Consider the following 17,570-nt stretch of genomic DNA (forward strand, 5'->3'; position numbering starts at 1 on the left):
TGCCGCATTTTTTGCTTTTATAGTTAAAGACTTTTTTATCATGTATTTTCTTTTCCTTATTTTTTTATACATGAGCAGGCACCAGGAATCAAACCCATGTCTCCTGCTTGGCAGGCAAGAACTCTGTCATTCTTGAGCCACTGTTACCCGCCCTACCAAGTATTTTCCATCCTCTCAAGGCATATGGATTATTTTTTTTTGGTTTCTTAAGAAATCATTTATTAAATACCTATGATTATCTCTATTAGTATTTTCTATCATTAACCAATTATTGGTAATAATAATTTAAGTTATTGATAATTGATAATTATTATTATCAATAATTTAAATCTCAATGAATGGAAACCACATCATTCATGCTTTAGGTTTTATCTCACTACAAAGGATGTTTCCAGAATCAGTAAGTTCCCAGAAATCTCATGGTAAAAAAAGTTGATCACCACAGCACTAGTATGATTTACTTAAAATAAGAAAAAATTTACTTTTGGTCAAATGCTAAGTCTTAGACACATGAGAAAAGGAATTAGTTAGGCATAAGTGTTAGAACCGTCTTCCTTGCAAAGTTCTAAGTCAGGCTGTTCTAATTAGCTTTTCTTTTACTTAATTGAGGCTTATAAGGACTTAATGGAGTTTGAAGAACAAAAGCAGCTCAATATGCACAATAGGCTATTTCATGGGTTTGTTTGTTTTTTTTTTTTTTTTGGTGACAAGTAATGAGAAAGGCAGCTAACCACATCTAAGTTCTCTGTAAGAGATACAAATAACTGAGATTGCCTAGATCAAAGCAAAAGCATTCTTAAAGTAGGTTGAAACAGGGTATAGGAAAAGTGACTGATTGATTTATTATTGAAAAGTTTAAGTGGGCAATGATACTTGTAGCTGACTGTACCCACAGCAGAATGCTGCTTGTATTGAACCACACATCTGAACATTGACAATTCTAATATATGCGCTCTTCTATAGGAGATGAGTTCAGTGTTTGGAGAAACATGATTAACTCTATGCTAAGTACAAATACATTCCATTTTGAATGAATCATGTAACCAAATGAGCATGTTTTATGTTTTTCATTGTGAATGTGTCCCTATATTCATGTGTTTATAAAGAAATATTAATTAGTATCATCCGAAAACATTTTGAAATTGGTATTGTTTGAAAGGTTGGGAATTACAGGTCACAAAACTTTCATTTAATGTTAGGAAAGAAATGATTCTTATAGTTTCCTTGTGAAACTTCAAATATCCATCCAATGTAACACATCCTTTCCTTTATAATCATACCATACTTGCATTTTAAAATTGAAGTTATATGAGTGATGTTCCAGCCTTTTGATTGGGACCAGTGCTTAATGTAGCTTGGGAGAGCCCACAATTGTGGCTTTGCTGCATTTCAATGACAATTTTTCAGTGGGCAGTTTTAATAAGGCCTTTTAGAGTTGCAGTTTTGGAGGGTGAGAGCATGCTGAAGATTTGGGGTGGTTTGGAGAGGCTGTACTACTACACTCATGCCCACCACCCAAACACATAGCTCCTAAAAAATAAAAATAAAACAAAGAAAGAAAGAAAAGGGAAAAAGGGACACATCAGGATGGTCCTATTTGATTTCTCTGGATTCCTTGATTTCCATTCATAGTGTCCAAATAGGACTAGTTCACAAATCTTCTGGTCCTCCTCTGGGCATGTGGTAAGACTGTATTTTTCTGCCCCCTTTAATTTTGGGCACGGACGCATGACTAGTTTTGGCCAGTGAAATTCTGAGCAGAAGTGCTAATAGTTGCATGGGTTCCTGTGACCCGGCGTCTATCAACTTGGGTCCCTTAGTGTCTATACAGGAAGCTGCAGCCCCCCCCACCCAAGCATCATTCCATATCAACCATGGAGTGTGAGTGAGATATAAGTTCTTTTTGTGTATTAAGACACTAAGATTTTTGAGAGTATTTGTCCCCACCACATAACTTGGTTTATAGTGAAGTATAGCATTCATCAAAAGATGATCTCAGACTTGATGTTTGTAATATTTTTTCCAGTATATTGATTCTCTACTCTGCCTCTAGAGCCCAGGAGGAAACCAGTCTGACCCTGAAAATCAGGAAAAAGTGATAACATGAGGACATAGAGGGAAGAAACAAAAGGGAGAGAATTTTTTCCAAAACACTGAGGCATAACCTAAATGGATGCTTCAGATGCTTAGATTCCAGACCCCTGCTCAGAAAACCTAAACTTTGTTCAAACAAAATCAAGAATTGTTAAACTGACGGCAGAGTTTAGCAACTGTTTCTACCATTCTTCTTATGCACTGTTATTCCATATGCGCTTCCTTTCATATATGTGTATAGTTTCAAATTTTTTCTCAGCTCTGTTTTCCTTCAGAAACATTTATAGTTACTTTGGACACAGTCTTGCAAATGCTTTAATCTGCCAAGATTTTGTCCTGACTACAAAATTTGCATAGTTATAGCTCATTCACAAACACCTCTCCCACACTGGGCAAAATACACAAATTGAGTAGACATTCAGAGACAGACACGGAAGCCGTTGAGTTTCACATGTCACAGGAAGGTGTATGTTTCTTCACAAAATATATGTTTGTCTCAAAATGCAATTGACCAGGGTGGGTCACAGTGGCTCAGCAGATTGAGTTCTCACCTGCCATGCCAGAGGACCTGGGTTCGATTCCTGGTGCCTGCCCATGTTAAAAAAAAAATGCAATTGACCAGCTGTGAAAAGCAGGGATAACTAAATAACAACACAGGTTTTATTACCAAAGAGCTGACTTTAGTGGTTGGGTTTCGTGTGTGTGTGTGTGTGTGTGTATGTGCGCGTGCACGTACATATAACTTCCTTGCACCTTAATAAGGAAACACTAGATATCTGAACTACTCTTTTAATAACCAGCACAATGACTGTTAATTTTGTTCAGATTGTGTTATAAAACTCACAACAGCATGAAGAGTAATCTATACTTATATAGAGAAAAGAGGACCTACCTTAATGGTCTAAAATTTAATATATTGTGAGGAGATATGTGGTTTCTCACTAATGAGGGTGTTGTCTTGAATAGTGCCATTAAGATAATTGAAAGATTCTAAAACAATTCTTCAAAAATGCATGTGCTTTGAGAAAAATATTTCAAATGCATAGTTTTAAGTAAATGCTCACATACAAATATCGAGAATCAAATTACTGTATTTCAGGATATGTGGATTCAAGCTTAGGTCACCTAGAATTGAAAATATCTCTGGAAGTTGGTCAGGAATATTTCTGGAGTAGTTCCTTGAAAACTTTTAGTTCTAGAGTGAAACAGCGTCATCAGATCACTACGTGTTGTTTCTCTCATCTTAAAAAAATACTGAAGTTTAATTTGTTTTTATCTTTTTACAGTGAATAAATGTAGCAGTGCAAGGGTGTATTTTGAGTTATTATAAACCCAAGGCAGCATTTAGGAATATATTCAGGTATCTAGCTTTGCAATTTGAGTTACATTCAATTTTCAGGCATTCAGCTTGACTCTGCATTTGCTATGCATGAGGTCCCAGGCTCCTGAAAGCTATTCACATATAGAAGCAATCCTGGTGACTGGGTCCCTGCATCTGGGCACACTCTGTTCACGCTTTGTAATCTCTCAGCAGGAAACATGAAATTACTGGCGTTTATTTAAAAAGGGTATCACAAAGAAATGGGTTTGCATATCCAGTGTTATTTGTGAGTTCTTTGAAGTGTGGCATCATAAAAACAACCAAAAGAAAAAAAAAAACAGTGTATTTATGTATCTACACCTGCAGAATCTAGTTAATTGCAAACCTTTAAGCCCTTTGCCTCCTTTAAATTCCATATTCATGTTCTGTTATGCTGAAGGAGAGCATTTTAACCCTTTATATCCCTGTTTTTAAGAAATTGGTTAAAGTTACCAGCTTTTAATAACAGCAAGATGTGTTTCAGGAACCATATAAAGACTACTCTAAAATTCACTTATTTGATTTAAATGCATGTATGTTGTGTTGTGAGCGTAACTTCATGGTAAATTCTTGTGAAATGACTAAAAACTACTGTGGGTAAGAAAACTGTTGTGGGTAAGGTTCTCAGTGGAGATTTTTGTTACTGCTGATTCTTTTCTCTCTACCTCTAAACATATCAAAGTTTTGCCAATGTAAGTGAAATAAAACGAAAGTTTTTCTCACTCATGAAATTGGCAAAAATGAGAAAAAATGCCTGAAAAGACTGACGATGTGGGAGATGGGCGCTTTCACAACCTGGCTGATGTGACTAATACGTTGGTTTAACCTTTAAAAACAGTGATTAAGCAATGCCTAGTAAGAATGTTAAATATAGTTCTACTATTTATTTGACTCTGTTATTCTAAAAATTATTCTGTGGGAAGACAGATACACATAGATTTTTACCCAGAGGATGATTTATCAATGTTATAGTCTAAAAGAATTTGAAAGCAACCTAATGTTTTATTGTACCGATGTATTTAAACAAATACAGTCATCTAAAGTTAGGCTGTTGAGGAATATTCTGCAATATGGAAAAATGTTCACCATATAAAAAGTGAAAGAGTAGGATACAAATCTTTAAATATTATATACTCTTCATATATATGAAACAGACTGCAGTGAGATGTAAGAATTATCCTGTGGTGGTATTACAACTGATATCATTTCATGTATATTTTTCTATTTTCCACATATATTTTGCATAACAAACCTATATTATCTTTGTAATCTGAAAAAATAGATGTATGTATTTAGAGAATGCATGAAATGTTTTATAAAATAAGTTTTACTCATAATCTATAGCTAATAGTTAAGTATTCTACTTTTTTGGTTTTCTATTTCTAGTTTTTTTAAAAAGAGGATATTCTAATTTGAATACATTTTGAAAGCTGCTTTTTCTCAAAACAGTATGTTTGGAACATTTTTCCCAGGCTATTAAATATTTTTGCATCAGTGTGTTTAGTAATGGTTAATTTTCATCATATTATTCCTTACCTGACATTCACTTTGTTTCCAAGTTTACCTTCTAGGTAAAACTTTGCACATATTTGTTCTTATGTTCTTAGGTTTAACTCCTACAAATGGAATAGTTGTAGTCAACGTATATGCTCATATATAGCTGGCGTATTTTATCAATCTCAGTAGAGAAGGGATGACACATTTCATTTAAAATATGCTTCAATAACCCCTTATTAGCTTGCCTCACTGGTCTCAATGTATGTTACCCTTTCTCCTTTTCTTGAACACCAAACTCTTTTTTCTTCACATTTTTTATTGTAAGATATAACATATATACAAAGCAAAGAAAGAAAAAGCATTAATTTTCAAAGCACCCTTCAACAACTTGTTACAGAACAGATCCCAGAGTTTGTCATGGGCTAAGAGTCTTCCATCTCAGATTTTTCTTTCTAGCTGCTCTCAAATGCTGGAGGTTAGATGGAATATCACTAAAGTGGTTCAGCAGCCATACTTGTCCGTTCAATCCCATTCTCTCTGTTATATCTCCTCCTTCTCTCTGATTCCTCTCCCAAGCTACAGGGATCCCTGGGCCACACCCATCCTGACCTTTCCATGCTGAGAAAGGGTGTTGACACTAAAGGATAGAGCAGTGTATCTAATTAGTAATCTCGGAGAGGCTGGTCCCTCTGGGTTTTCGCATTTATTTGACCTAGGAATCCCCCAGGAATTATAGGTTCCAGGAAGGCAAACTTAGTGCACGAAACCTTTATAGAGTCTCATTTCATCCCTAGGTGTTCTTGACAGTCGGCACTTGTGATGCTGGTTGGCGAGTAGCAAACCATGGTACTTGGCACTGTCTAGTTGAAGCTTGCATAAGAGTTGCTCCAAAGTAGCCTCTCGACTCCACTTGATCTCTCTTGGCCACTAATGCCTTATTTTATTAGGCATTTTCTAACGCCTCTTTTTCTTCCCTCGGTCCTGAACGTGTTGTTGATCCCATGGTACAAGGACCAGACTCATCCTTGGGAGCCGTGCCCCATGCTGCCAGGGAGAGCTCCACCTCCGAACGTCATGTCCCATGCAGGGTATGAGGACAATGACTTTACTTGCAGAGATGGGCTGAGAGAGGGAGAGAGAGACAGAGACAGACAGAGACAGAGAGAGAGGCCCCATCTAGGCAACAAAGAGGCTACCTGGAAAGAACTTCCAGGCCTTGCCATGGGCGGTCTTAGCTTCTTGCTCACAGAAACAGTTTTCATAAGGGCAACCTCAAAATGAAGGCCCTGACCCATTTTCCTGAGCATTCCCTATGGTTAAGAAGGTACCTGGAGGGCGGGCCGTGGTGGCTCAGCAGGCAAGAATGCTTGCCTGCCACACCAGAGGACCCAGGTTCGATTCCCGGTACCTGCCCATGTGGAAAAAAAGGGACTTTGTCTCTGAAAAAAAAAAAAAAAGAAGGTACCTGGAGCTTCCCAGATGGGAAAGTTCAATAGTTCCATATGTATATATATATTTTTCTCCCCCTTCAGACCCTCAAGGACTCCCAGTTATCAGCCCACAACCATCAGAGATGTGTCCTGGCATTACACCAAGCTACACAAAACTGCAAGGCCTCCTTCCCACTCTGGACCCCAGGAGTCTGGGTTGTTTAAATGAGCTGTCCAGACAAGCTGGTTTAGATTATGTGTTATAGAAAATTTAGGTTGTAGACATAATAAACCTCTCTGCCTCTGGCCCCATGTGCCAGGTGAAGGTCTAGAGTACACATACCATCCTCTCTTAGCCTGTATTCCTGTGCCTTAGTCTGGGTTTTTCCCCGGAATTTAGAGATCCCCCTTTCAGTTGCGTTAACTGTCATACACGGCTCTGCTAACCTGCAGGACTGCATCCCTCCATCCCGGGGTCCAGGGTGTCACAGACTCACTCAGAGTGCTAGGGAAATGCCAGCTGATACTTGCATTGCTCAGCATCTCAGCATCCAGAAAGACGTGTATTACTTCAGATGAAGTGTGGCTGCTATTAGGGCTTACAATCTAGGCTCCGGTTTTCTTACGACTATTTTCTGAAACAGACCTTAGTACATTTGTTCTTTTGTTTCTGGGTTATTTTGCACAACACATTGTCCCCAAGGTTTATGCCGTTCATTGCATGCCTCTTGACATCCTTTTTGTCGCTGCACCGTATTACATCATATACATGTATCGCAGTTTGCCATTCTGTCTCTCGGTCATTGAACACTCTGGTTCCCTCCACCAGACTCTTTTGAGGGCTCTTTTTGTGTGAGTCATTGTTTCCTGTGAAATCCAGCTTCTGACTTTTCATTCCCGAGGGGAACTTCTCTGGGCCACCCTTAGAATCTGCTCTCATTATTGAGTTTAGTGGCTCCTTTCTATTAAAATGCCTAACAGTAGGCAGTTGACCTTCTTGTTGAATGATGTCAACCCTGTTTGGGCTCAGCAAACTGTGAGCTCTGGGTTTTAGGACCAGTTTTTGAGCAGCCTGCGAGGCTGAGAACAGTGTTTGTTCTTTAAAAGGATTGTAAATAACAAAGACAAGTATGCAACAGAGACTGTATGTGGCCTGAAAAACCTACAGTATTTACTATCTTGAACAGGAAAAATTTGCCAAACCCTGAATTAGAGGAAAAGAATAAATGGTCTATTTGCTTGGTCCTTATTCTTGCCATAACTTCCTGCATAATTTCATTTCTAAATTTGCTTATCATTTTATTCTTTCTGAATAGCACAGATGTTTCGAGGTCTGTGATTTTAAAAAAAGGAAAGGATTTCTGTGAATAACTTTTATCCTTTTTCGTCCTGTAACCTCAAAATGCTAGTGTAAAATAGTACAATTTTATAAATAATGAAAATATGCTCAGTATTTTGATGCATTTTTAAGGGAAGAACGGAGAAAGCACAGAGGCTAAATTATATTCTAACATGTGACCATTCTTTATCATAGAGATCGAAAGACAGAAAGGTCTCTTAGAGTCCTTTATTTATAATCACATTACATAAAACCATACAATCAGTAAAAGTTTCTTCTCTGGCCCCTGCAAAAGTGCCACAATTAATGTACTATATTTGTATCATTTGACTACATAATGAAACTTTTCTTGAGTATTTACAGTGTGCCATATACTATGCTTTTCTTGATTTTGAAGTTAGGCCTGGATTCAATGCCTGACTTCCCCACTGGCTTATGTACCCTTTGGCAGGGTGTTTCCCTTTCCTAAACCTCAGTTTCCATATCTGCAATATGATGAGGACTCAATGGAATCATCTAGTAATGTTTAGCTTGATTTCCAGCACAAAGTAGAAGTTTATTGAATAGTGATCCAGTTAAGTACTTGCACAGATAAGTAGGATCCATGTATTCAAATTCTGACTCCGCTCCAGTGTGATAAGGAATATGTTATTTTATTACACTTTTTGCATATATAAATTGGAGATCACTGTAGTACCTTTGTTTTGTGAGTATTAGTACATATTTATAGAATTCCCTGAAAAATTTCTGAATTAATAGAAATTAATATTAATAATTAATAAATGTTGTCCATTACCTTGTTAGCATATAGTTTTATCCCTGAACTATGTATAGATTCTTTAACTTTTGTATTTTACAAAAATATTGAATGCATGTGTGTGTGTATATGTGTCTGTCTTTGTCATTTGTGTCATTACCTGGGCTGTGCAAAGGTTGGTCTTGATAAAGCCTTAGTGTGAAACATACTATGGTTATTTATTTTAATTTTGATAGAATTTTAGAGCTACCTACTAAAACGCAGGGGCAGTCGGTTGGTGTAACACCTTGGTAAGTTTCACAGCCACTGAATCTGTTTACCGTGGGAGGAAAATTAATGCACACAGTGTCGTGGTGGTAAGCGATGCCTCCCCACCTCCACTTCCTCAAGTCAGAAATTTCTTTCTTATCCTTGGAAGCCATTCTTCATGCTCATAGAGCGTGGTAAAAAATAGGTAAGTCACATGGGAAGATGGTTTAATTTGCCACAGAGAATTGGGAATGTTTGAAACTTGAACCAAGCAATTTCTGAATTTGGGTGTGTATATCCATGTATATAAAGTTAGAAAGATTTCTGTATGGCTCAAGTAGGTTGCAGGAGACAACAGTCCAACTAGATTGGGTCAATTAATTCATGTTCACATGATTCTCAGGGATGAGAATGAGGGATTGAGTTTTTAATTTGAACTAGCCAAGTAGTTACTCTCTTTAAAGGAAAATGTAAACACTGATGTTGCTCTTTGCTTTCAGGGAATACGGAGCCATTGATGATGTAGATATTGATCTGCATATTGACGTTAGCTTTCTCGATGTAAGTATCAGTTTATGTAATATAATCGCCACATTTAAAATACATTTATTTTTATTCTTGTAAGAAATTAAATTTTCTGTTTTCTTATGATACTGTTGGTTATGTATTGTCCTTGTCGAAGTGATTTTATGGAGAAATGCTCTATTTGGTTGAAGAAGCAGGAGTTATATACATTTTTCTGTTGCCTTTGGTTCTTTTAATACATCTTGGAATTTATGGGCTCTTATTATAGTACCCCGTTATATCTTAAGTTCTCACTTTTAATTTTCATACATAGAATTCAAAGATTAATTTGTCCTTCTTTTCACAATGCAGTGGGTTTTCGGATCATCTGCAGACCTTCTTGATTTATGCATTTCTTTTTGCAAAATGTTTTCTTCAAGTTTTTAATTTTGAAAAATAATCAAAGATTCTGCTAGAGTGTGACTAGTCTTTTAAATTATACAGGAGGAGATTGCTGTGGCTTGGGAAGTAATTCGAACAGAACCTATAATTGTCCGACTACACTGTTCACTTACGCAGTATTTAAATGGCCCAGGTTAGTTTTATTTCTCTTTATCTCTTTATTAGTTTGAATATTAATTAGTTGTGTACCGAGCAGTAAGCAAAACAAGTGTTCATTTGGTAATTCTGAGCATAAGCACAGCTGTATTGATAATGGAATGTAAATGTTCTTGCCTCCTAAGAATAATAATTCATCACAATTTAACCTATGGGGAAGAAAACATAACCTTTAGTTGTATAGATTTTCAGATATTGATAAGGTGCTGGGAAACAAACAGTAAATCTAAAAGAGTACTTTGCAAATAATAGGAACTATTTTGAGTTCACTTTAGGTTTAATTATCTCCTGATTCTGTGATTTAATTTTAATGTTTATTTTTCCCACCTTTCATTACTGATGAATTTAGCCTACATAAATGCATTATATTTCTGTTATAGAAAACCAAGTTCATAATAGTATTTTTGTCTTTTAAATCTTGAAGGAAAATATTGCTGTATTATTAATCAGATTGCTTACCATAAAGGAAGTTCTTAGAAATCTTGCCTCAAATTACTGGGTTAACATTTTTTCCTAGCCTACTGACACACACATAGAATTGACTGTATCAGTTTATAGTGTGCATTTATCTACCGCTATACAACAAACCACCCCAAAACCTAGGGCCTTAAAGCAACTCTCTCATTCTTTATTCTTTGGCTCAGCTGTGTAGTTTTTGCTCGGGGCTTCCCAAGAAAGTCAGATGGTGGTTGGAGCTGTTGTCATTTAAAAGCTCCACTAGGTTGGTGTTGACATGGACTGGACTGTCACGTGGCTAGCAGTTGTGTAGATGTCACGTGGGAGCTCTGCTGGGGTTGTTGACTGGCATTGCCTGCCTATGGACGCATGGCTTCTGCACAGGTTTTAGGCTTCTTGCAGCATGGAGGCTGGGATCAAAAAGAGAGTGTTCCAAAAGACAGGAAGTGGAGACTACCTGGGAGCAGATACAGTGAATCTTCCACTGAATTCTAGTGATGAAAACAGTTGAAGATCCCACCCAGGAAATAGAGACAGAGACTTAGATGGCACATATTTATGTTGTGGCCATCTTTAATCTGCCACACATAAATTACCATGGTCTCTGCAAGTTTTTCTTGAGGCATATCAAGCAACATAATGTATCTACTATTAGTTTTTATATTAAAAAAAGAATCTGTGATTGCCATTTTATGAATTATATAGGACAACTCATTTTGAAAATATCTCCATGGTGAGTAACCTGTTTTTTACTTCAATATAATGCATTCTGTTTAAATTAAACAATCAACTCAATATAAGTGACATACTAACCGTGATTTAATGCTAGACAAAGAAAAATAATTTTTAAATATTTTATTCTGATATCTCAGATATTTAGAATTATACTAAAAAAGAAAAATCAAAATTCTCATAATTCCTCCACATTGAGAAAATTGTGACTTGTTTGGTATTATTTCTTTTGTGTGTTTTCTATCACATATGGTTTATTTTCATGAAGTTGATATTGCATTGTTAAAAAACCTATGCTCTTTACATTTTTCATTTGTTTTATCATGAGACTTTCTTTGTCATTAAATATTAAAAAATGAGTAATTTATAATATCTGCACAATACTCTGTCCTATAAGTGTATGCATTTTTGCTGTTTCCCTACATATTCTGCTATATGGCTGACTCTTCCCCCCCACTTTAGTGATTTGGAATGTGCCCATTCTATTTTATTCTGATGGTGGTTAAAAAAAAAGTTCATGTCTGAACATTTTTTTTTAATTATATGAATTAAGAATGAAATTAGATCAGTTCACCTCTACTCATCTCAACTTCGTCTGTGTAAGATGAGAGTAGACTATGCTGTTAGGTTATCTTGCCACTGTTACTTATTTTTATAATTATTTTTATATATATTCTTGAATTTTAGATAAAGACTTTCCTTCCCAATCTACTTCTTTAAATGTTTTTACATTTGCATCATTTAATAAATATTTTGCAAATTATTATATTTTAATGTACGTTTCAATGATTTTATTCTTTAATACCACTTCTTTAATTATCTAAACTCATCCATTTTAAACTCTTTTTTTCTATCCCCTTTTCAGTCATTTATGTATATAATGATTTGCAAGCCAGGGAAACTTGAGAATTATGCTTTCCGTTTTATCATACCTGAGAATGACCCTTTGTTTTGTGAATGGAACATATGACTAAATATAAGTTTGGCAGGGTCATAATAGTTCCACCTGCAAAAAAAGACAAGAATATTTTAGAAACTTCTGCTAATTTTAATGTTGTCCATTTGTAAGAAATCTGTTTTGGTTTGTTTATGTTTTGTTATGTGTCCTTGTTGACTACTTTTATCTTTTTCTCCTCTTTTATTCATTCATATTTTGTATAGCATACTTAGCATTTAAATCACTTCAAGAAAGTTTTATGCAATTATTTATTGTTCATTTATTTGCTTGTCCTAATATATGTGAAATTGGATCTGACTACTCTGCATTGCATGTTGTATGTCATTTCTTTCATTTTTTCTAGTTGAGAACTTACACGTTTTATTCAAATCTGTCTTCTACTTCATTAATTTGATTTTATTTACTGATTCATTCTTCTGTTTAATGTTCTCATTGCATTTTTAATTTGACTGCAATATTTGCTGATTTCATATTTCTCCCTCTTTATCATTAATCACTTTACTTTTATTTCTGCAGTATTACCTTTAATTTTGTTATGCGCATCAATCAGTAATTGTCCAAGATTTGTAATTTTATTCTTATTAATGGACATATTTTTCTCAGTATTATATTATATTATATTTGAGATGTGTTAGTGGTAGTCGGCTATTTATCTCTTCCTCTTACATAGAGTGGAAAGTGTGCTTCCATCAGCTATATTTGTAGCAAAATTCATTGGAAGTTTCTCATATAGGGATGCCTTTATTCCACATTTCTGATCATTTTGCTGGTTTTCTTCTTTTTCAATAATGCACTGGTTATGAAGGAGATTGTTTTAAAGAGTTTGTACCCCCATTATCACCTTTCTAGTACCTTCCTCAAAAGATTATTTTATTCTTAGAGAAAATTAATGAGAAAATTATTTTAAATGTGCAGTAGTATGTAATATAGGATGAAAACTGCATAAAACATTACTAAAAGATAGATATAACATTGTTACAGAAGAAATACTTAGGTATCATCTAATTTATGATTTGGATTATTACCAGCAATAATATGGCAGAACCATATGTATTGAGGCCTGTTGTCCCATATGCTTTTGAAGTTATCAACATTGATAGCAAAATGAAATTGCAAAAAAGTATAAATAATCAAAGGGTAAGCCTCACCTAGTTAGCAGTTATTTTTTTCCTAATTTTTTAAATTACAGAACTTGTCAGTTTATGCAAAAGTTATGTAAAAAATAGTGTTCCCATATTACCCCGTCATTAATAGTTTTCATTAGTGTGATACCTTTATTACATTGAAAGAATACTATTATTGTACAATTAACTGTACTCCATAGTTTACATTAGGGCATAAATTTTTCTCATATACTACCCTACTCTTAACACCTTGCATTAGTGTAGTACATTTGTTACAATTCATGAAAGGATGTTTTTATAATTATACTATTGACTGCAGTTTATCACTCACAATAGGGTTCAATTGTGTTGTATGGTTCTATATTTTCTCTTTTAATTTCTGTTCTAGTAACACATGTACTATCTAAAATTTCCCTTACCCACATTGTCATATATACTTGTTAATTACATTCACAATGTGCTACCATCATCACCATCCATTTCTAAAACTTTACAGTCAACCTAAATAGAAATTCTGTATAAATTAAGCATTGACTCCTTATTCTCTACTCCAAATCCAGCCCCAGGTGTGTGTGTATATATATATACATTCTAACTCTGTGAGTTTGCTTATTCTAGTTATTTCATGTTAGAGAAATCTTACAATATTTGCCCTTTTGTGTCTGGCTTATTTCACTCAACGTATCTTCAAGGTTCATCCATGTTGTCACATGAACTGGAGCTTCATTCTTTTTTAATGCTGAATAATATTCAATTGTGAGTATAGACTACATTTTGTTTATCCAGTTATCTTTGATGGACATTTGGGTTACATCCATCTTTTGGCAACTGTGAATAATGCTACCATGAACATCAATGTGAAAATATATATTTGCGTCCCTCTTTCAATCCTTTTGGGTGTATACCTAGTAGAGTGATTACTGGGTCATACGATAATTCTCTACTTAGTTTTTTTAGAAACTCCCAAACTGTCTTCAACAGTGGCTTCACCATTTTACATTTCCACCAGCAATGAATGAGTGTTCCTATTTCTCCCCATCCTCTCCAACACTTGAAATTTTCTGTTAGTTTTAATAGTAGCCACTCCAGTGGGTGTGAAATGGTATCTAACTGTGGTTTGATTGCATTTCCCTAGTAGCTAATGACGTTGAAAATCTTTTTATGTGCTTTTTAGCCATTTGTATATCCCCTTTGGAGAAATGTCTATTCAAGTCTTCTGCCCATTTTTTTAAAACATTTTTATTGTATAATATATTTGCAAAGCAAAGAAAGAAAAAAGAATAGTTTTCAAAGCACTCTTCAACAAGTAGTTACAGGACAGATCCCAGAATTTGTCATGGGTTAGCATACCATCCTCTCAGATTTTTCTGTTTAGCACCTGCTCCAGAATATAAGAGACTAGAAAGAATAAATATTGTTTTATCATCACAATAATCTTTTTTTCTTTTTTGTGAAAAATAACATATATACAAAGAAGCAATTTTGAAGCACAGCACAACAATTAGCTGCAGAACAGATTTCAGAGTTTGGTATGGGTTACAATTCCACAATTTTAGGTTTTTATTTCTAGCTGCTCAGAGATACTGGAGACTAAAAGAAATATCAATTTAATGATTCAGCAATCATAATCATTTGTTAAATCCTACCTCTTTGTATAACTTCACCATCACCTTTGATCTTTCTATCCCTCTCTTTAGGGGTATTTAGGCTATGGCCATTTTAACTTTTTCATGTTGGAAGGGGCTGTCGATAATATGGGGTAGAGAGATGGAACTAGCTGAAGTTCTAGAGAGGCTGGGCCCTCTAGGTTTCCGGATTTATCTGGTCCAGTCTGTACCATCTGGAGGTTGTAGGTTTCTAGAAAATTATCCTAGTTCATGGAACCTTTGTAAAATCTTATATATTGCCCTAAGTGTTCTTTAGGATGGGCAGGACTGGTTTTGGTTGGGGTTTTGGCAAGTTATGATAGGTAGCAATGTCTAACTGAAGGTTCCATAAGAGTGACTGCCAGAGTAGCCTCTTGACTCTATTTGAACTCTTCCAGCCATTGATACTTTATTAGTTACACTTCTTTTCCCCCTTTTGATCAGAATGGAATTGTTGATCCCACAGTGCCAGGGCCGGACTCATCCCAGGCAGTCTTCTCTGATGCTGCCAGGGAAACTTTCACCTCTGGATATCATGTCCCATGTAGGGGGGAGGGCAATGATTTCACTTACGGAGTTGGGCTTAGGGAGAGTGAGGCCACACTAAGCAACTAAAGAGGTCCTCCAGAAGTAACTCTTAGGCATACCTATAGATAGACTAAACTTCTCCATTAACTGCATAAGCTTCATAAGAATAAGCCTCAAGATCAAGGGCTTGGCCTGTTGATTTGGGTATCCCTAATGTTTGACCCAGTATCAGGAAATTCCCTGATGTTAAAGTTTAATAGTTACATATTTTCTCTCCCATCTCAAGGGGCTTTGCCAATACTGTTTGGTTATCTGCTTAATATATTCTAGGATGTGTCCAGGCCTTACATTAAGCTATATAGGATTAAAAGCTCTCATTCTTGTTTTGCTTTTGCCCATTTCTAATTGGGTTGTTTGTCTTTTTATTGTTGATTTGTAGAAATTTCTTTATACTTTCTGGATGTTAAATCTTTATCAAATACGTGGTTTCCAATGTTTTCTCCCATTGGATAGGTTGTTTTTCACTTTAGTGACAAAGTCCTTTGATGCGCAAAAGTTTTTTGTTGTGTTGAAGTCTCATATCTACTTTTTTCTTTCATTGCCTGTGCTTTGGGTGTCAAGTCTAAGAAACCATTGCCTAACACAGTATCCTAAAGATGCTTCCATATATTTTCTTCTAGGAGCTTTATAGTCTTGACTGTTATATTTAGGTCTTTGTTCCATTTTGAGTTAATTTTTGCATATGGTGTGAAATAGGGGTCATTCTTCATTCTTTTGGATATAGATTATCAAATTCTTCCAGCACCATTTATTGAAGAGATTATTATTTCCAATTGGTGAATTTGGCAGCCTTTTCAAAATCCAATTGGCCTAAGATTTGAGGGTCTATTTGTGAACTCAGTTTAATTCCACTGGTTTGCACATCTATCTTTTTGCCAGTACCATGCTGTTTTAATCACTGTAGCTACAGTTGTTCATAGTCTTTCTTAACGATACTTTTTATTTCTGTGGGGTCTGTAGTAATGTCCCCCCATCATTTCTGATTTTATTTATTTGCATCTTTTTTTTGTCAGTTGTCTATAATGCTCTTTATTCTTTTATTCTCAGTTTTATTTATCTGCTCTAATCTTTGTACAATTTCTTTCCTTCTGCTTGCTTTGGGATTAGTTTGCTCTTTTTTTTTCTTTCTAGTACTTCCAGGTGTGCAGTTAGGTCTTCAAATTTGGCTCATTCTTCTTTTTTTTAATGGAAATGTTTAGGGCTATAAATTTCCTTCTCAGTACTGCCTTTACTGCATCTCATATGTTTTGAAATGTTGTGCTCTTATTTTCATTTGTCTCAAGATACTTACTGATTTCCCTGGCAATTTTTTTTGTGATCCACTGATTAAGAGTGTATTGTTTAACCTCCATATGTTTGTGGATTTCCCCATTCTCTGCCTGTTAATGATTTCTAGCTTCACTCCGCTGTGATCAGAGAAGATGTTTTGTATATTTCAGTAATTTTAAATTTATTGAGACTTGTTTTGTGGCCCAACATTTGGTATATCATGAAAAATGATCCATGTGCACTTAGAAGAATGGATATCCTACTGTTTGGGGTATAATGTGTTGATATTTCTGTTAGGGTCTAATTCACTTATCATATTATTCATATTCTTTATTTTTTATTGCTCTTCTCTCTGGATGTTATGTCTATTGACAAGAGTGGTATATTGAAATCTCCACCTATTATTGTCCAGGTGTCTATTTCTCCCCTCAGTTTTACCAGTGTTTGCTTCATGTATTTTGGGACCCCCATTGTTAGGTGCATACATATTTATAATTGCTAATTTTTTGGTGGATTGGCCCTTTTAAAATATATAATGACCTCCTTTGTCTGTTATAACTATCATGCATTTAAAATATATTTTCTCTGTTGTTAATATAGCTACCTGAGCTCATTTTTACTTACTATGTGCATTGAATATGTTTTTCCATACTTTCACTTTCAACTTTTGTGGGTCTTTGGGTCTAAGGTGAATCTTTAGTAAACAACAGATAATTGGACTGTAGTTTTTTTTTATCTGTTCTGCTGATCTGTGTCTCTGGGCTGGGGTGTTTAATCCATTATCATTCAGTGTCGTTACTGTACAGGCGATGTTTACTTCAGTGATTCTGTCCATTGGTTTTTATATGTCATACCTGTTTGTTGTTTTTTTTTTTTTACTGACTCCCTTTTCCTTTACTGAAACCACCTATTCTGTTTAGTTGATATTTTGTTATATATCTAGCTCATT

The 17,570-nt window shown here is 35.3% G+C and overlaps 1 protein-coding gene across 3 annotated transcripts in view; it reads left to right on the top strand.

The window, feature by feature from the left end:
- The window catches only part of PARP8 (poly(ADP-ribose) polymerase family member 8), a 200,006-nt gene that overhangs the window by 121,476 nt on the left and 60,960 nt on the right, over window positions 1–17,570 (top strand). For all 3 annotated transcript variants that reach the window (XM_077117121.1, XM_077117120.1, XM_077117123.1), the window contains 2 exons: window positions 9,227–9,287; window positions 9,735–9,825. In XM_077117121.1, the coding sequence (XP_076973236.1) occupies window positions 9,227–9,287; window positions 9,735–9,825 (152 nt within the window). The remainder of the gene's footprint in view (window positions 1–9,226; window positions 9,288–9,734; window positions 9,826–17,570) is intronic.

The sequence above is a fragment of the Tamandua tetradactyla genome, chromosome 9 (genome assembly GCF_023851605.1).
Source record: "Tamandua tetradactyla isolate mTamTet1 chromosome 9, mTamTet1.pri, whole genome shotgun sequence".
Classification (NCBI taxonomy): Eukaryota; Metazoa; Chordata; class Mammalia; order Pilosa; family Myrmecophagidae; genus Tamandua; species Tamandua tetradactyla.